The following is a 17047-nucleotide window of genomic DNA, read 5'->3' as shown; positions in this document are numbered from 1 at the left end:
ACACTGAACTAAGCAAGGGTAAGACTGTTGTATGAGAAATCTCTTTATCATGGGGAGGGATGAGACATGAAACAACACAAGTCACTATTATTAAAAAGGCATTTTATTCATGGTCACAGTGGCCAAGAAATAGGATGATTTTGCTAAGCTATGGACCAAAGCTACAAAATACCCAGCTGTGCAATACATTTTTTTTGCTGTGGTTTAGTCTGTGATAGATGAACATCTATGGTATTTTTAAAATTTTAAGTACTAGACTGCTGCCCTAGAGTGAAATGGTGGGTCTAGGAATATGGTAAGAAATGCTGTCAGCTAATATACATTTAGTTTAGGTTTTCTGTATGTACATACTTTAAAATATGAACATTTAAATATTTTTAGTGTGAACAAGAGGATGTGGTACAAATCTGGTTTGGTTTGTATTTGAACAGCTTGATGAAACAGTAGCAATCAAAAAATATTATATAGCTTTGCTTAGCGCATATGAATAGCCTATTTGGATTATAAATGTCTAAAGAAATTAAAGGTTCAAATGCAATATAAAACAGAGGTAGAGGGGGTGTTGAAGTCAGTTTGTTTTGCTAATACAACAGTATTCCTTTAAAATCTCTGCAATAGCATCTTATCACAAGAATTTGGATTTGATTTTTTTTTTTTACATATAGCTTTTTTCTTCTTATTTTTAAAAAGCAATCAGTGCGCTTAATATCCTTGTGCCAAAGATTATCAAGATCTTTCTTGTCCAGAAGTAACATGAGTGTTGCTAGAAGTGATGATACTCTGGTAAGTGTGTACTTGCATGCTTAGAATGCTTTACTACATCTGAAACTTAACATCTTCTGAAATTATTCTAACATACATATTAGGCTATTGAAAAATGTGCATAATTCATTAATCTCATATGTAGAAAGTAATAGATTTTAAGGCTACAGAGGTCAGTTATCCATAGTCTAATCTTCTACATGACACAAACCTTGAAATTTAATTTATTAATTACCATGGTGAAGCTGATAGCTAGTGCCAGAAATTCATCTATCTTGTTTTTGAAGTTTGATTCAGGAGGATTCTTTGTACTGTAGCAATTATAATATGAAAAAGTTGCATCTGAATTTTTCATGGCACTGTGTAGAGTAAAATAATACTGCATTTTTTTAATAGAATATTCTGAATCACTGAGACCTTCATAGATCCAATTAATTGCTAGACAGCAGTGTCACGACAAATGGTTATTTAAGTAGGAAATTTTAAAACCTGAGACAGTACTTAGTGGTATTACATACATCTACTAGACTTGAGTAGTCAGGAGCAGTTGTTGTGTGGTTTATATTTACAAATGCTTGTAAATACAAAAGCATTCTTATTTAGCTTACTGTCCAGGTTTTAATGTACACTTCACCAATTCCCTGTGATCAGCAAAGTATGTATGTTAGTATGTTTAGAGCTGAGTAACCTCATCTTTTCTGTGCATTAATATGATCAAACTTCAAAAATTCTGCAAAGCCCTTTTTATCCATATTATCTTCCCTGTGTCCCTCCTGTGCAAGTCTGCACTCTTTGTTTCCAGTTTTCCTCCTCTTACCTTTCTCTTTCCATGCTCTTTGATCTCTCCGTCTTGCCCTCCTTTCCCGGCCTCCCCTACCTCACCTATCAGTATCCCATTTAACACTGCATCAGCATTTCACACCTGTGTTGCAGCAGAAGGAATTGTAGCCTAGTGTTAGTGTTCTAAAAAATCTGAAACCTCAGGGGAGAGGAGGTAAGAGTGGTCCAAACATTGGGCTCAGTAAATGTCAGTTCTTTGACATGTTAGTGCACAGGAGAAAAAGAAAAGTCATACCTGCAGCACTATCTGGGCTCATTACTCATGTTCTAGATTTTTAAATGGTCCATTTGAATAGATGAAAGCTTGGTCCAAAGTATCTCTCCTGTGTCATATACCTGGATGGCGTGAAACCTGGTACTCCAGTTTGTATTTGTGTACCTCTGGGGTTTTTTTAATGTTCACATAGATGCATGGAATTAGTTTCATTTCCTGCAAGTATTGCATCTATTGTAAGTCCTAGAAAGAAGAAGAAAATACACCTAATAAAACAAACCTGTTTGGAATCTCCATGAGTATCAGGTTTGTGTGTGAAGAGGGAAGCATATTGTACTAGAAAAAGCGTGGGGGTTTTTGGTGTGGGTTTTCAAATAACATGCATATGTGTTAGCCATATGCTTCATGAAGGATTACAACTTGCAGCTGAAACACTCTAGAAGAACTTGAAAATTGTACTTTTCAATCTTTTTAGATGTCTTGGCAGCTCTTGAGAGGGATTTTTTCCATGTAGCTAACAATTTTTCTTCTTTCTCATTTAATTACAAGGATGAGGAAGATTCTTTTGTGATGAAAGCTATTATTCATGCCATCAATGATGACAATGTTCCTGGATTACAGCACCTTCTGGGGTCTCTGACAAATTATGATGTCAATCAACCCAACAAGGTAGTGTGGTTCTGTGTTGAGGTGTGGGGGGTACTAGCTATCACGCTGTTGAATAGAGCAACGTGGTTGTAGAACAGAAATAACATCTGAAATGAAAAGGAAAAGGCAAGTGGATGGGAAGTAATTCTGCCTTCCTTTACGAGAATTTTTAATGTGTTCTGTGTTTGGTATTCTGAAACTACCCGAAAATGGACCCCATTTCAGGGAAACCAGGGCTTTGAGAAAGTATTAATCAAATCTATTGTCAGGAGCTGTGATGTATCAGATAACAGCCTTTGCTTTTGTTTGCAGTTGTTGTTTCTTGTGGCAGAATACGTAGGAATAACCAGATTGCCAAAACTGACTTTGCAAAGCACTATTAGAATCAAAAGAAACTGCAGAAAGTGGTTGTGTGCACATAATATTAGATGGTGTCGTTTGTTCAGAAAGGAAATTACTTGCCTACTACAGCATTTCAGTGTGCTGTTGATGCGCTGATGGGAGTATTGGAACTGAAACCGAGAGACCAAAGTTCTGTCACTGGCTCTGCTGTTTAACCTTGGATAAATCATCTCTACTCTAATTTCCACTTTTTTGAATGGTTATACTGACCTTCATTATGAAGTACTTAGAGAAATATTCATGAAGAGCAATATAAAAGTAAAGCGTCTGTTACTTTATTGTTATGTGATCTTGAACCTGTCAAGAAATAACTGTATATTTTTGTTTTAATGATGCAGTACATTTAACTTTCCCTTATGTTACTGGTGGCTTGTGTTTTTGAGGTGGTGCAGCAAACACCTTGAGTAATCTGGCATGAAATGTAGATATGAAGAAGTTGCAAAAGGGAACATCCTTGCCAAACTGGGCTAATGATAGCTTAACATTAATATTCCTAATTTGAAAAGCATGCCTTTAATGTGTGGTGTATCATTTATCAATAATACTGTGGCACTGGTGAGGCTGCACCTCAAATATAGTGTTCAGGTTTGGGCTCCTCACTACAAGACATTGAGGTGCTGGAGTGTGTCCAGAGAAAGACAGCAAAGCTGGTGCAGGGTGTGGAGCACAAGTCTTATAAGGAGCGGCTGAGGGAACTGTGGTGGTTAGCCTGGAGAGGAGGAGGCTCAGGGGGGACCTTATTGCTCTCTACAACTTCCTGGAAGGAGGCTGTAGGCAGGTGGGGACAGGTCTCTTTTTCCAAGTAACAAGCAAGAGGACAAGATGAAACAGCCTCAAGTTACACCAGGGGAGGTTTAGATTGGATATTAGGAAAAATTTCTTCACCAAAAGGGTGGTGAAGCATTGAAACAGGCTGTTCAGAGAGGTGGTGGAATCACTGTCCTCAGAGGTGATTAAAAAATGCATAGTTGCAGCATTTAGGGACATGGTTTGGTGATGGACCAGGCAGTCCTGAGTTAACAGTTGGTTAATTGATTCAATGATTTAGTAAATGTGAATTCATCTCAAAAATATGGAAGATTGCTATGCAATAAATTTCTTTGAACAAAGGGGCAAATTATTTTGTAGACAGTATTCCCTGAACACTTGATTTAAAACTGGAAATCCAGTGATGCCATTCAATGCCTGCCTTCTGTTCCACTCTCTTTCTTAATCCTTCAAAAATTAAATATATTGTTCTTGCTTGTATTTCATTGTTAGCACGGAACACCTCCGCTACTGATTGCTGCTGGCTGTGGAAACATTCAGATACTTCAGTTGCTTTTAAAGCGTGGATCCCATATTGATATTCAAGATAAGGTCAGGGTTCTGCTTTGTCACCGTTCTGTACAAGTTTTTCAGTACATTTAGCAGAGGACAAACAGTTCAGACCAAGTTGTACTGAAAATGAGGAAACCTGGGCTGTAGAGCCTGTTTTCTGTCTTACACTGCAAAAAGAGAAAAGCAAATCTTTAATGATGTCCTTTGTTACTAGTGCGTGTTCTCTGATTTTGATCACTTTATTAGCTGAAGTAATTTGAATGATACTAATCTTAAAATGCAGTTCATGCTTACAAAATTGCCTCAATTAGTTCAAACTAGTGATTGTCCTAGAACTCAAGGGGTGAACTTTATTTAATATGGAATGATAAGTGCACATTTTAATGATGGGGAATATCGCAACTAAAACTTGTATGTGATGGAGGGTATGCTTTGCAACAAGGTTTTTTTCAGAATGTGTTGTACCACAGGTTCATTTAAAGCAAACTTGAAGCACTGCCTGCTTTTCTAATAGATGGTAAAGTAAGTAGCAGGAAGGTTTTTGTCTCATGGCTTCTTTCCAAAAGATACCCTTACAAGGGGGAAGAGGATTATTCTTGCAAACAGTTAGTGAGCCCATAGAGGGGGTTTTGTTGTCATTGTTGCTATGTTGTTCAAACAATTTGAAGTATTTTCAAAAAAAGTATGTTCATATAGGCTTGAATAGCTGTTCAATACATCTGTGTACATCTAAGTGCATGTATACCTCAGCTGAAAATCTCGAATTAGGATTCTAAATCAATCAGTAACATCTATAATCAAATATTTTTGACAGGCCGGATCTAATGCAATCTATTGGGCTTCTCGACATGGTCATGTAGAAACACTGAAATTTCTCAATGATAATAAATGTCCTTTGGATGTTAAGGATAAGGTAAGAAAATAATTATTTTTCCTTTTTCATGCAGACAGCCTTTTTTTTATTTTTTATTTTATCAAAGAGAGAGGTCTTCCAGTTGGAATGATTTTCAGCTGTGCCGTAATTCCAAGTATGTGACTGGCTTTTTTAGTGTGGTTTTATAAGCTGACATACAGGGCTGTGTTAACAGAGTTTCAAAGTGGCTGGATGTACTGATCGTTTTCCTAACAAATGTTAACCAAGTGTGCATATTAAATGTGGTGAGTACATGGTGGGTAGGTGGGGAAGTACAAACCTAAATTAATTTTTGCTTGAAGACTAGATTTCTCATTGAAATTCAGGGTAAAATTGTGATTCTGCTTTCCATTCCTCTTGACTGAAAATCACTTTTGTCTGACAAGTAAATTTGACTGTTACAGAGGATAATGAAGACTAGCAATTAATAGCTGATAGCACGTACCTTGTCTTCAGCAGTATTACTTGAGCAACATTTGCCCAGAGAACTAGTTGCTTCTAAAATATCACACTGTATCGATGTTTTTATACTAGCCAAAGCTCCAGCACAGAGACAACTATACTTGTGAAACACAGTTTGCTTTGTTGAGGCAACTAACGCACAGAAAGGCACATCAGCAAAATTAGTGTTCAACTCCTTATAGGGCTGCTCTTTTTCATATAATTTCAACAAAAGATTGCAAATAATTGCATGTAATGAACAAAATACACCAGGATATACCAAGGTGTTAAGCCAGCTCCTTTCATTTGTATATACAGGGTGGAGGGAGAGCATACAGAAATAGTATGAATAGAAATAGGACATCTGTTTCAACAGCAATAGCTACCAGTTCATATCGCTCAGAAATCCCGTTATGACCTGGAACAAATTAAGTAGGAAAATAAGTTCTGAAAAAGGAATGTCTTTGAAGAAATAAGTTGTCAGGTGGTAGTGTGTCTGTCACATACAAGTACAGCTTGTAAGCAGGAGATCTGTGCTGACCACAGCTGTGCCACTGGGTTACAGGGAGGGAGGAGTACTGCATGTAGCATACAGGCATTCAGGCTGTACACGGCAATGTATATCTAGGGGTGACATAGAAAATTACACTGGCATGTTCTTCTGCAATTGCAGTCTGGGGAGACCGCTCTTCATGTCGCAGCTCGGTATGGGCATGTGGATGTGGTTCAGTTTCTCTGTAGCATTGGATCCAATCCAAACATTCAAGACAAGGTGAGTCCTGGACACTGTTTTTCTTCAACAAATAAGACTTTAGTATGTGTGGTCAAAACTCTTTTATTAGTCTTTGCCTTGGCTCCAGCTTGTTTTTGGCCTTCGTGGGACTTTTCTGAAGTGTCAAGCACTCATTTCTAAAAATGAAAGAAGGGCTCAGGAAGACTTCTTTAGAACTCTGAACTCTTGTGAGAAAACAGGGAAGAAAAATCTTAGTAGAAAAAAAAAAATCCATTTGACCCAAATCTAACTGTGTGGGGGAGTTCCATAAGCCTCCCCAAGTGCTGCATCCTCTAGAACTATCTTCATATTGTTTAAGGAGCAGCAGGCCAAGGGCCCACAGGATGTGCTGTTTGACTATTTCTTTTTCCTCAGATTTTTGCTGAAATCTTTAATACAGTCCAAGTCCTCTACTATCATCATCATCAGTTGTCTCCTCATTGGTATTTGCCAGGTACAGGGAGGATAGCCCATTTCTTGGAATTTGATAGAACGACTTTTTTTCGTGCGTTTTAATCCTCCCTGCTTTTCAGTAGCCTACTCTCAGTAGCATGTTTTTGTAAAAGATTTGAGTTTCTTAATGATGCTCCACATAACTGATATGAAGTACAAGGAAATTGAAGGTGAATATTTTGAAGCTTCCTGGGTTCAAGCAAAATGCAAACTAGAACTTCAGTCACAACTGAACTCAAAACATACAGTTTGAAAAACTTGTCATCATGCACATTTAAAGGATTCAGGTGTCTTTAAGTAGCCACGTCACTGCCTACACTCCTAAATCATTAGAATGTGCTTTTTGAATGTGGTAGACAGACTGCCTCAGACTGCAAATCCAGTGGGATTTACATCTCCTTGGTGAGTGATCTGTTTGAAACACAGGGATGTAGAAGTTGCTTATGAATGAGAATCAGTTTTCAAGTGAGAACCAAGACAGTGAGCTTCAGGAGCATGGAAACATCTAAGCTGAGCTTACTGACATGCAAGCTGTTCTCAGTAGATAGCTTTATGGTGAGAAATACGGACCCTCAGAATCCAGGTAACGATGAAAGTCTAGTGTATTACTGTAACCACATGATACATCAGCAGGCGTTATTCTTGTTATAAGAATGTCAGCATTAGAGATTACATCTTTTTATAGGGCTTAGTTAGTAGACTGTCTTTTTTTTTCCATGTCATCTTCCTGTCTTTAAAAGTTAAGCTGCAGAATTGTTCCTCCTAGCATTTTGTTTAGCTCTTTTTTTTTTTTTTTTTAATGTTTGTTTTCCATGTTGATAGGAAGAAGAAACCCCACTGCATTGTGCTGCTTGGCACGGCTACTACTCTGTTGCCAAAGCACTCTGTGAAGCAGGTTGCAATGTGAACATTAAAAACAAAGAAAGGGAGACTCCGCTCCTGACAGCATCTGCCAGGGGTTACCATGATATTGTTGAATGCTTGGCAGAACACAGGGCTGACCTTGATGCAACAGACAAGGTTAGTCTGAGTTGCTTTTGGTCAGGAATTACATCCAGACATCACATGCCACACAGCTGTATCTCTCTGAATTGCTTCATTTGAATGCTGCAAGCCAGCATTGTTTCCATGACACGGGTTTTCCGAGCACTTCATATGGAGACTATTGATGACTGCAGTAGTCTGTAAAGTTGCCCATGGATTATTTTTCCACGATTGGGTTTTTGCTGAATTTTTATCAACTTATTAGTTACCATCTTATGAGTAACACTGTGAAAAATGGTAGGAACATTGCGTTAGGTAATTGGCAACAAAGTATTAACTTAAAAGATGGATTTGCTGTTTGCCTTTGATTCCTATGGGTTGGATAAATCACACCTATTTCCAATAAACTACATTCTGACAGTTTAAAAATATAACTCTATTTGATTCAGAATCAGTTTTTGCCTTCCATGGTGTAATCCCAACAAATAAATTTGGCATTTCATTGCTTATACTTTTTATATGCTTGTCATTTTAGCTACCTTTATTGTTGATGGTTACTAAGTAGTTACTAAAGCAAGTTCAGAAAAATGGTTTTTCTTCTGAAAGAATTAAATTGTTTTTTCCAGTCACATTGTCTCTTTAAGTTGTTCCACAAAGAAGGAAAGCTCTGTCTCTAAAGTTACTGATCGCTGAGCAGGTTGCATGACTTTTGCATCACTAACATCTGTAAGTAAACACTAGAGTGGTTTACTACAATATTCAGCTGGTTGTTACAGTTGGTCTCTCTCCCATCTCCGAGGGAGTCATCAGTAGAGAATGTGTATTTTCTTTTCATCTATTCCACTGCAAAGCCCAGTGGCTTAATAGAAATATGCTTTTATCCCATAGCTGATCTATTCTGACAGATACTGTGCATCTCCCTGCCTCCACCCTCAAAATAAAAATAAAAACCACTGTGGTTCCTGAGGCAAGTATATGCACCCAGTTACATGAAGTGACTGTGACTCTGCAAAATTCTTTGATTTTTAATGTTATTAAATCTCACTTACAAGCTGTCTTGTGATTTCAGGATGGTCACACAGCCCTACACCTTGCTGTGAGAAGATGTCAAATAGAAGTAGTTAAAACTCTCATCAGTCAAGAATGTTTGGTAGATTTCCAAGACAGACATGGCAACACGCCCTTGCATGTGGCCTGCAAAGATGGGAATGTTCCTATTGTGATGGCACTCTGTGAAGCAAGTTGTAATTTGGATGTCACTAACAAGGTAAATGAAGTACAGGTACTGAACTACTTTAATAGCTCACCTATTGCATTAGATAGCCTTTTCCAATTCTCTGATACGAAAAATGCTTTTCCTTTCATTTTTTTCTCTCTTGAAGTGGCCAATTGCAAAGCATTAAAAAACTCATCTTGCAAATTTACCTACATTTGTTTCAGTTGAATAGATGATTAAAGATCCATGAAGAAAGAGCCCAGGTGAATTGTTACCATATACTTTGCCACTCAGCTCCAATGAAGTATAAGCCAACCTTCTTCCCTAGCTGTATAGCTTTGCTTTGTGCAGATTACATCTAGATGCTGAAGAACAGATGAAATGCATTGCTGCCGGCTTTGGTTTGACATTATTTAGTAACAGTAATTTATATACAGAATTGAAGAGTGGTACATTTTTATGAAAAATCTGCTTTAAGTTCTTCCAAATTATATGAAAAGATCTGCACTGTCATCTAACAAGGGATTTAACTCAACTGCAGATTCTATTCCTGGTTATAAAAATAAGTGTCATATTGGCTGCTTTCTGTTTTTCTGCATTGAGTTGATTTATTAAAATAAATCCTAATCAAACATTTATCTTAGAATAGAAGAACTTTAATTTATCTATTAAACAAATTGTCACTGGCAGGGTACAGGAAGTCTCAGAATTAAAATGTTAAATGTAAAATTATTTTCAAAAGTTAATGTCAGCAGTCTGCTTTTGGGGAACTTCTTATTGCTCATTGTTTCACAAACATGTGACAATTGCAGGAAAACTTGGTAAATGTTATAACCTAAAAATGTTGATTCTAGTGCATATTGCTGGATTACTGCCAGCTAAAAATGTGAACTATCTATAACTGTTGTAAGCAACGTTCCAAAAAGAACGTTTAATAGCCCATCCCTAAATCTGAGGTACTAGTGCCTTGCTTGCTTCTTCTGGTGTGCTAGTGCTGTAGTCTATGTAATAACTGAATGTGATCCTTTACAAGTTTAATATTCTGGCTTTCCTCCTACAGATCTTTAAGAGAAAAACTGTTTAAGGAAACTTTCCTTCAGTTAGTTTGAATAGAAGGTCAGCCGTTGGACTCTGCTGACAAGTATATGAATCTTAGGGCTTGATATTTACCTCTGAACATCTTTCTCTGTGCTGTGTAAATCTTACATTTGCTACTAACTTTAAAAGTTACTCATAGGAATCTTTATGTTGCTATCTGCAATTTGTTTGATTCAAGTGTTGTAGCTTTTTTGTTTTCCTGGAAAAGTACATATTCTGGCGATCACATTTTGCTAGTTAACTCTTCCCTTTATTACCAAAGCACTGACCTTCTCTGTATTAGGCAGCCAAAGAAAGTTGTGGAGCTTTTGGCTTGAGGGTTGTCCAATGCGATCACTTTCAGTGTTAATAATTAAAATCACCTGCTGCCAAGTGAAAAAAAGTTAAAATTATGAGCTCCTCAATCCTGCCTCTGAGCTTAAAACTGATTGACTAGGCAATTAAATCCAGATCCACAGCTGAGAACACATTTTGGGGAAGGTGAGTTAATGCAGCACAAGGCTGGATTAGCACCTCTTTTCCTAGTGAAGAATGCTGAGCTGGGATCAGTGGCCTGGCCTCAAGCATGCCATGAAAAACTAAGCACTCTTCAGGTGCTCAAGGGGGGTGCGATCATGGCTACAGAAGCTATGGTTATAGTTTATGTCCTGTTATTCTTTTAGGAATCATGTATACTAGAGCGATTTTTAGAGCGCCCTTTATTTGAAAGAGTGAGTCTGGGTCTTGTCAAATAAAGAATCTATTTCTGCTGGTCATTTTCAGCAGCAAGCCTCATAATGGGACTGCATTAACAAAGCGACCATTTATCCTTGGTCCTTATATCTGGCATTGTCCCACATGTACGTAAGACCAATTGAGGACACTGTTTGTTTATTCCAGACTGTGCAGTAGAATATCATGTGGATTTATTTAGAATAATAGAACTGTTTAGGTTGGAAAAGGCCTTTAAGATCATCAGGTCCAACCATTAACCCAACACTGCCAAGTCCACCACTAAACCATGTCCCTAAGTGCCATGTCTACAAGTCTTTTAAATACTTCCAGGGATGGTGACCTAACAGCTTCCCTGAGCAGCTCATTTCAGTGCTTGACAATTCTTTCCATGAAGAAATTTTTCCTAATATCCTATCTAACACCCCCACACCCCCTGGTGTAACTTGAGGTCATTTCCTCTTGTCCTGTCGCTTGCTACTTGGGAGAAGCGACCAACACCCTTCACCCAACACCTTTCCAGTAGCTGTAGGGAGCCATAAGGTCCCCCCTGAGCCTCCTATTCTTCAGGCTAAACACCCCCAGTTCCCTCAGCTGCTCTTCCTAAGATTTGTTCTCTAGACCCTTCAACAGCTTCATTGCTCATCTCTGGCCACGCTGCAGCACCTCAGCGTCCCTCCTGCAGCGAGGGGCCCAAACCTGAACACAGCATTCGAGGTGCGGCCTCACCAGTGCCCAGGACAGGGGGACCATCGCTGCCCTGGTCCTGCTGGCCACACTGTGTCTGATGCTATTTGAGTTGAGGTGTAGGGTTTTGAGAAGCCAGGCATCTTTTCCGTTTCCAGTTATCAGAAAGTTAGTTTTGATTTCAAGTACTCTTTTGTGAAGTAATTTTGTGAGTTTGTTTTTGAACATAGGGTTGAAACAGGGAGAACAATATTGAAAATACAAAAATATGTGAAGTAATAGTAAGAGGAATTAGAAGCAGAGAATATACAGTGGTGGTATTTATAACAGTAGGTCTGAACACAAAAGACCAGATGTAAATGTCATGATGGCCTGTTGTCAGTGGAGAGATTCATGGAGAAAAGCAGAAATTGGGGAAGCAATACTTACAGCATTTTCTCTCTGTGAGTGAAAGCACAGGTTCTTCCAGGCTGGCTTCTTCCATTCATCCCTTTTATTCATTCGGGTGGACAGGGGAGACTGCAAATATGTAATATTCAGTAATACTTGGATTGAAATAGAATCCAGAGCTTTAAAGATTAAGGACTTAGTGTTGCTTAACTGGATCATATTTAATTAAGCAAAATGCAACTAAATTTACTAGGAATTAGAAAGATTCTCTCAAATATAGTAAAAAACCCTCAAGGATTCCTCAGCAGTTGTGGGGGATTTAGTTATAAAATTGTTTCCCTTTTTTTTTTTACGTAGTCAATCTAGTCTTTGTTTAAGCAGTTGTGCTTAAGCTGTAATCAAAAGCACTTTTTCTTAAAGTTTTTGCAAGACATCAGTATGTATAATTGTACAATATATTTGATTATTAGTCATAAAATTTGGAGTTAAGTCCTTTGACTAAGGCAATGACACTTCTTTTCACCATGTTAGTATGGAAGAACACCTTTACATCTGGCAGCAAACAATGGCATTCTTGATGTTGTCCGGTTCCTGTGTCTTACTGGTGCCAACGTAGAAGCTTCAACCTCTGTAAGTATTGAGAGATATTTTTATGCTTCTTGCATCTTTGATGTATGCCAGTAGGAAACAAATTCATCTCTTAGAGGAGGGTAGAAAAAAAGGACAATGGTCTAACATAATTACATTTTTTAAATAATAAATAAATAAATAAATAAATCAGGTTGTTGTACATCCACAGCTTGAAAAGCATTCTCTGTTTTAATTTTGATTTAAAATCTGAATTTAAAACTGATTAAGGTACAGTACAGCTACCACGTCATCCACACCTAAGAATTTCTTCACCTAAAAATTACTTGTAGCATTGTTTTCTATAAGCACAGTGGACCACTGTCATTAAGAGGTATGGCATTTCACATCATGTACCGTACAAATGTATTGTATAATCTTAAATATTTTTCTTGCTTTCAGGGCATTAATTGTTTTTTTATTTTCATGCTGGGAGATGTGTGGGTGCATGGATGAGCGAACTAGTGTGCAAATATCCTTGTAAAATAGATCATTTGTACCAGTTCAATCAGCGCCACTGCTTCCAGTTAGCACCACTGAAGGTATTTTTCATTCTCACTAAGGTGAGAAATGTCCTCCTAGCTGACATACCCACAGCAGGAATGAAATGTCCTTCATCATGCACACACCATACACACATGATACATTATAGGCATCATACACACTGTGTTTCAAATAAACTGACCATGTTTGATTTTCAGATGCATTGGGTCAGTTTACATTGTTACTTGCCCTAACCAATGCATTTTGTTCTGTATATTGACATCATGTTGGGATTAGATTTTAGTTAAGTGCTTGTTTTTCAAAGTTCTTCACCTAACAGAAGATGATACACACAGTATCTCTGATGTGGCTGAAATGGAGAGAAAAAGGAGAAAACTTCTGTTTCATTTGCTTTACCCATTTGGTAGAAAATACAGTTGGTTTTGTTGTCTTCCTGTACATTTAGCAGTGTGGGGTTTTTTGTCTGTGTGCATCTCATGTGGCAGGAGAATAACAACTCAGAATTGTGATTTAAACAAGTTTAGCATCTAAAAATGACTATTTGATAACTACTAGATTATAGATTGCCGTGTCCCCTGTTAATAATAATGAAATATGCGTGCAGTGGACTTTATGGGGTATTTTACAGATTTTCCTGTGTCATCTGTTTTTGTCCTCTTTTTTTCTTTTTTTTTTTTTTTTTCAATGTCCCATTGTGTATTTGTATTTTCACTACTTTATACTGTAGAGATAAGATTTAATAAAGAAGTGGCGTGGGAATTCATGAGCTGTATCACTTCATTTATGTCATGACAGCAGTGTTGGTATAATTGCCTGTGTGGACCCTGTCCTTCCAAGATAAATGTAGTCTTTATCTGTTTAGTTTAGATCAGTTTGAAGGAGATAACAAAGTAAGTTGTGCTGATACTTAATCTGACAGGAGAAGCAGACAGAATATACATAATTATCCATTATTCCAGCAGTGTTATGGCAGAGAGAAGGGAAAAGGAGGAGAGAAAGGGAGGAAGTGCATGTGGTGATTTTAATAGCATTTGAGTTTTGCGTTAGTTTGCTAGGTGGACATTAAACTATGAGAAGTCTTATTAACAGCTCTTTCTGGGCCAGTACAGTAGAATTAATTACCTTTTTCTTCTCTCAAAATGCCATTTCTGAGGAGATAACTTTTTCAGCACAGTTAAGTAACTGGGCTGCAGGATGATTTCCCTACCTCCTCCACAGGCTAATGTCCATTTTAGGACAAGTTTGATTTTGAATTTGATTGCATGAATGTTGTTAAATGACCTTAGAAAATCATAATGCTCCTGGAGTGTTTGAATATCACCCAAAAAATTCTGTTATGCCTACATGCTAGCTGGCGTCATGTTCTTGGCTTTTCCTCACAGAAGTTTCGAAAATTATACCAAATTTAAAATTGTCAGATTACTTAAAAACTTTGAATGATGATGCTTGCAAATAGCCAGTTAAACTCAGGACCAGCTCTTGCAGGCATAGCTATCTGATTTGTCACAAAGGAGCCAGTCGGCAATTGCAATGAATTATTACCACCAGGTGTGAAATATGCATTCATGGATCCTGTAACCAAGCCCTTTTCACATGCCAGCTTTGCTTGCACATCGCTATTCCAGTGCATAAATAGCCTGTGCTTTTCAAGAAAGCCTGAATAAGAAAATAATTGCCTGAAATCCATTTGCTATTTTGCTTGCGTATGAGTTTTCTAATTCTTGTTGTGCTCTACAGTTCATGCTGCAGTAGACATCCAAAGAATGAAACACCTTCATCTTGTTCACAGTTTTGGACAAAAAAGAAAACTTTGTTCTGTTAATTTCTTTTGCATGGAAGAAAATGCTTTTTCCACCTGTTACCTCAATCAATAAATTGAGCTTCCAGATTTGAGCCTAAATTTTCAAGAGACATGTGAACTGAACTGCTAACATCTGTCAGTGTGAACATCTCAAAATGCTGGTTTTGGTGTAAAGCTGACCTAGAGTTCCTTCTGCTGTACTTGGTGCTTGTTGCAAGTGCTCTGGTGTATCCTTCACCTACTGCAAGGCTTTTCTGGCTGTCTTGTTTGCTATGTGGTCTGATGACCACGGACTTCAAAAATTATGCGTGTCAGGCAGTGCCCATGCTAAGGCATCCCTCCATAAGGGAAGGTGAGCTAGGAGCCAAGAGTAAACAAGGCCAACAGGGACAGTGTCCTCACCAGCAAGGGCCCAGTCCCACAGTACCCAGGCAAGGCGAGCAGGGCTGGGCTGGTGGTGGCAACCTGCTTTGGCCAAGACTCCCAGTCACCAGAGAAGTCTGTAACAATGAGGCAGGTCTGAGGTTGTCAAGGTCAGGAACTGTGCTCGTTGATCATGGTGGAAGGGTCTGGTCACTGCCAGGCAAATCCACAGTGAAGAGACAGGTTCAAGGTCCAACCCAGAAGTCAGGGACCAGGTCAGTGGGATACATGGCCACACGCAGACATATAGCTGTAGTATTTCTGAGGTGAGGACCAAAGGCAAAAGCTACAGCTTAAGAGCAATGCCGGAGCAAAAGGTAGTGCAAAAGCCTCTGATGGGGCTTCCTTTCAGGTCATCTTCCTTCATAGCAGTCTGAACCAAGGTTAGACAGCTGTATCAGACAGCTGCTCTTGACCTCAAGAACCTGTTAGGAAGTGGGGATAGAGCCCTGGGTCATGACAGAGACATCCTGCTGTTACAGGTAGGCTTGCTCTGTGCACACATCTGCTTAGCCTTAATTTGAACCATTCCTGTTGCCATTTTTGGGAGCAGTCATTTCCATCCCATTATAACTGTGCACACTGATCTGGCTCTGGCTGAGCTGCTGCCATCCATACTCCTTGCCAGATGTTCACCAGATGGTTAGTTCCATTGTGTTTGTGACCAAGTAGCTGTGCCTGAGCTAAAACCCCTGTTTTATCAGGGTACAGCTGTTTAGCCAAGGCCAGGCTTGGAGCCGGAACAAACCCCCATGGAGCAATGAGACACAGCAAGCAAGAGTGTCACCTCACCCCAGCCATGCCAGGGCTCTTGTGGCGTGCCCACCAGAGGTGTGTGACCTGCTGTGATTCAAAGGGACAGTGCCTGTGCAGGGATGTCACTGCATACTTGCTTGGTGCTGGAGTTTTCCAAGCCACCTCCAACCTCGTGTTGGAATGGGAACATATTGTGCTCTGGAACAGTGCAAGGCCAGGCTGTAGCAGTAGCACTTTGGACTTAAGAGAAGACCAGATGTTTGAGGATTTGGATAAAATTCACACTTAGGTTGGTGAAGGCCACATCCTGTTACCACAGGGATTTGTAGGAAGGGGATCAAGGTTTCCCCTTTATTTGAAGGTTTTGGATTCCCCTGGATGTGCCCAAGACTGGAAACTCAGGAAGCACTAGAAGTTTTGAAGCAGTTCTCCTGATGGCAGGCTAGCTACCCAGCCACTGGACCACTCTTCCTCTCATGCGGCAGGCACTCAGGATTAACTGGGATTCAGAGGGTAGGGTCAGCACAGACAAAGGATGCTTCCCCTTTAATATGTCTTCTCTAAGGAAAATTATACATTCAGATGTTTCTTCACTAAAGTTGCAATTATATGTCAACTATGGAAGGAATTTAAGGGTAAGGTATTGGTTCATATTTAGTCAGTTCATGCCATCATGTACAGTTTTAGCTGTTTCTTGCTAATGCTGATGTTCAATTCCTGTTCTGTCTGAAGTTCTGGAGTACATAATAACCTTTATGGAAACCTGCAAATGCCTTTTGTAGGTGGACACAGAGTTGTCAAAGATATATATTTCATATGTAGGGATAATAATTACAGTAAACTCAGTAACTACTTAAAACAATGCAGGTTTCACATGAAAAACTAGCAAAATCGAAGCTAGAAACCCAAGAAAGGGGTCTTAGTTTTCCACTACTAGTTAATAATTGAAAGCTCTAATCTGAGAGAGTGAAAGAAGCAAAATGCTCATAAATTATTTATCTGTTACTAAAATTTTAAAAAAATACAAAAGCATTAATGTAGTTATAAAAGTGAAAGTAGTGAGCCATTTTTCTTTCAATATGTTA

The 17047-nt window shown here is 38.7% G+C and overlaps 1 protein-coding gene across 1 annotated transcript in view; it reads left to right on the top strand.

The window, feature by feature from the left end:
- DAPK1 (death associated protein kinase 1) overlaps positions 1-17047 on the top strand; it is a 93084-nt gene that overhangs the window by 59100 nt on the left and 16937 nt on the right. The window contains exons 10-17 of the mRNA XM_037372624.1: positions 691-783; positions 2366-2485; positions 4127-4225; positions 5001-5099; positions 6214-6312; positions 7588-7785; positions 8819-9016; positions 12383-12481. Of these exons, the coding sequence (XP_037228521.1) occupies positions 691-783; positions 2366-2485; positions 4127-4225; positions 5001-5099; positions 6214-6312; positions 7588-7785; positions 8819-9016; positions 12383-12481 (1005 nt within the window). The remainder of the gene's footprint in view (positions 1-690; positions 784-2365; positions 2486-4126; positions 4226-5000; positions 5100-6213; positions 6313-7587; positions 7786-8818; positions 9017-12382; positions 12482-17047) is intronic.

This window comes from Falco rusticolus, chromosome Z (genome assembly GCF_015220075.1).
Source record: "Falco rusticolus isolate bFalRus1 chromosome Z, bFalRus1.pri, whole genome shotgun sequence".
NCBI classification, from domain to species: Eukaryota; Metazoa; Chordata; class Aves; order Falconiformes; family Falconidae; genus Falco; species Falco rusticolus.
Note: the sequence above shows the minus strand (reverse complement) of the source record. Positions and strands in the feature narration are given on the sequence as shown.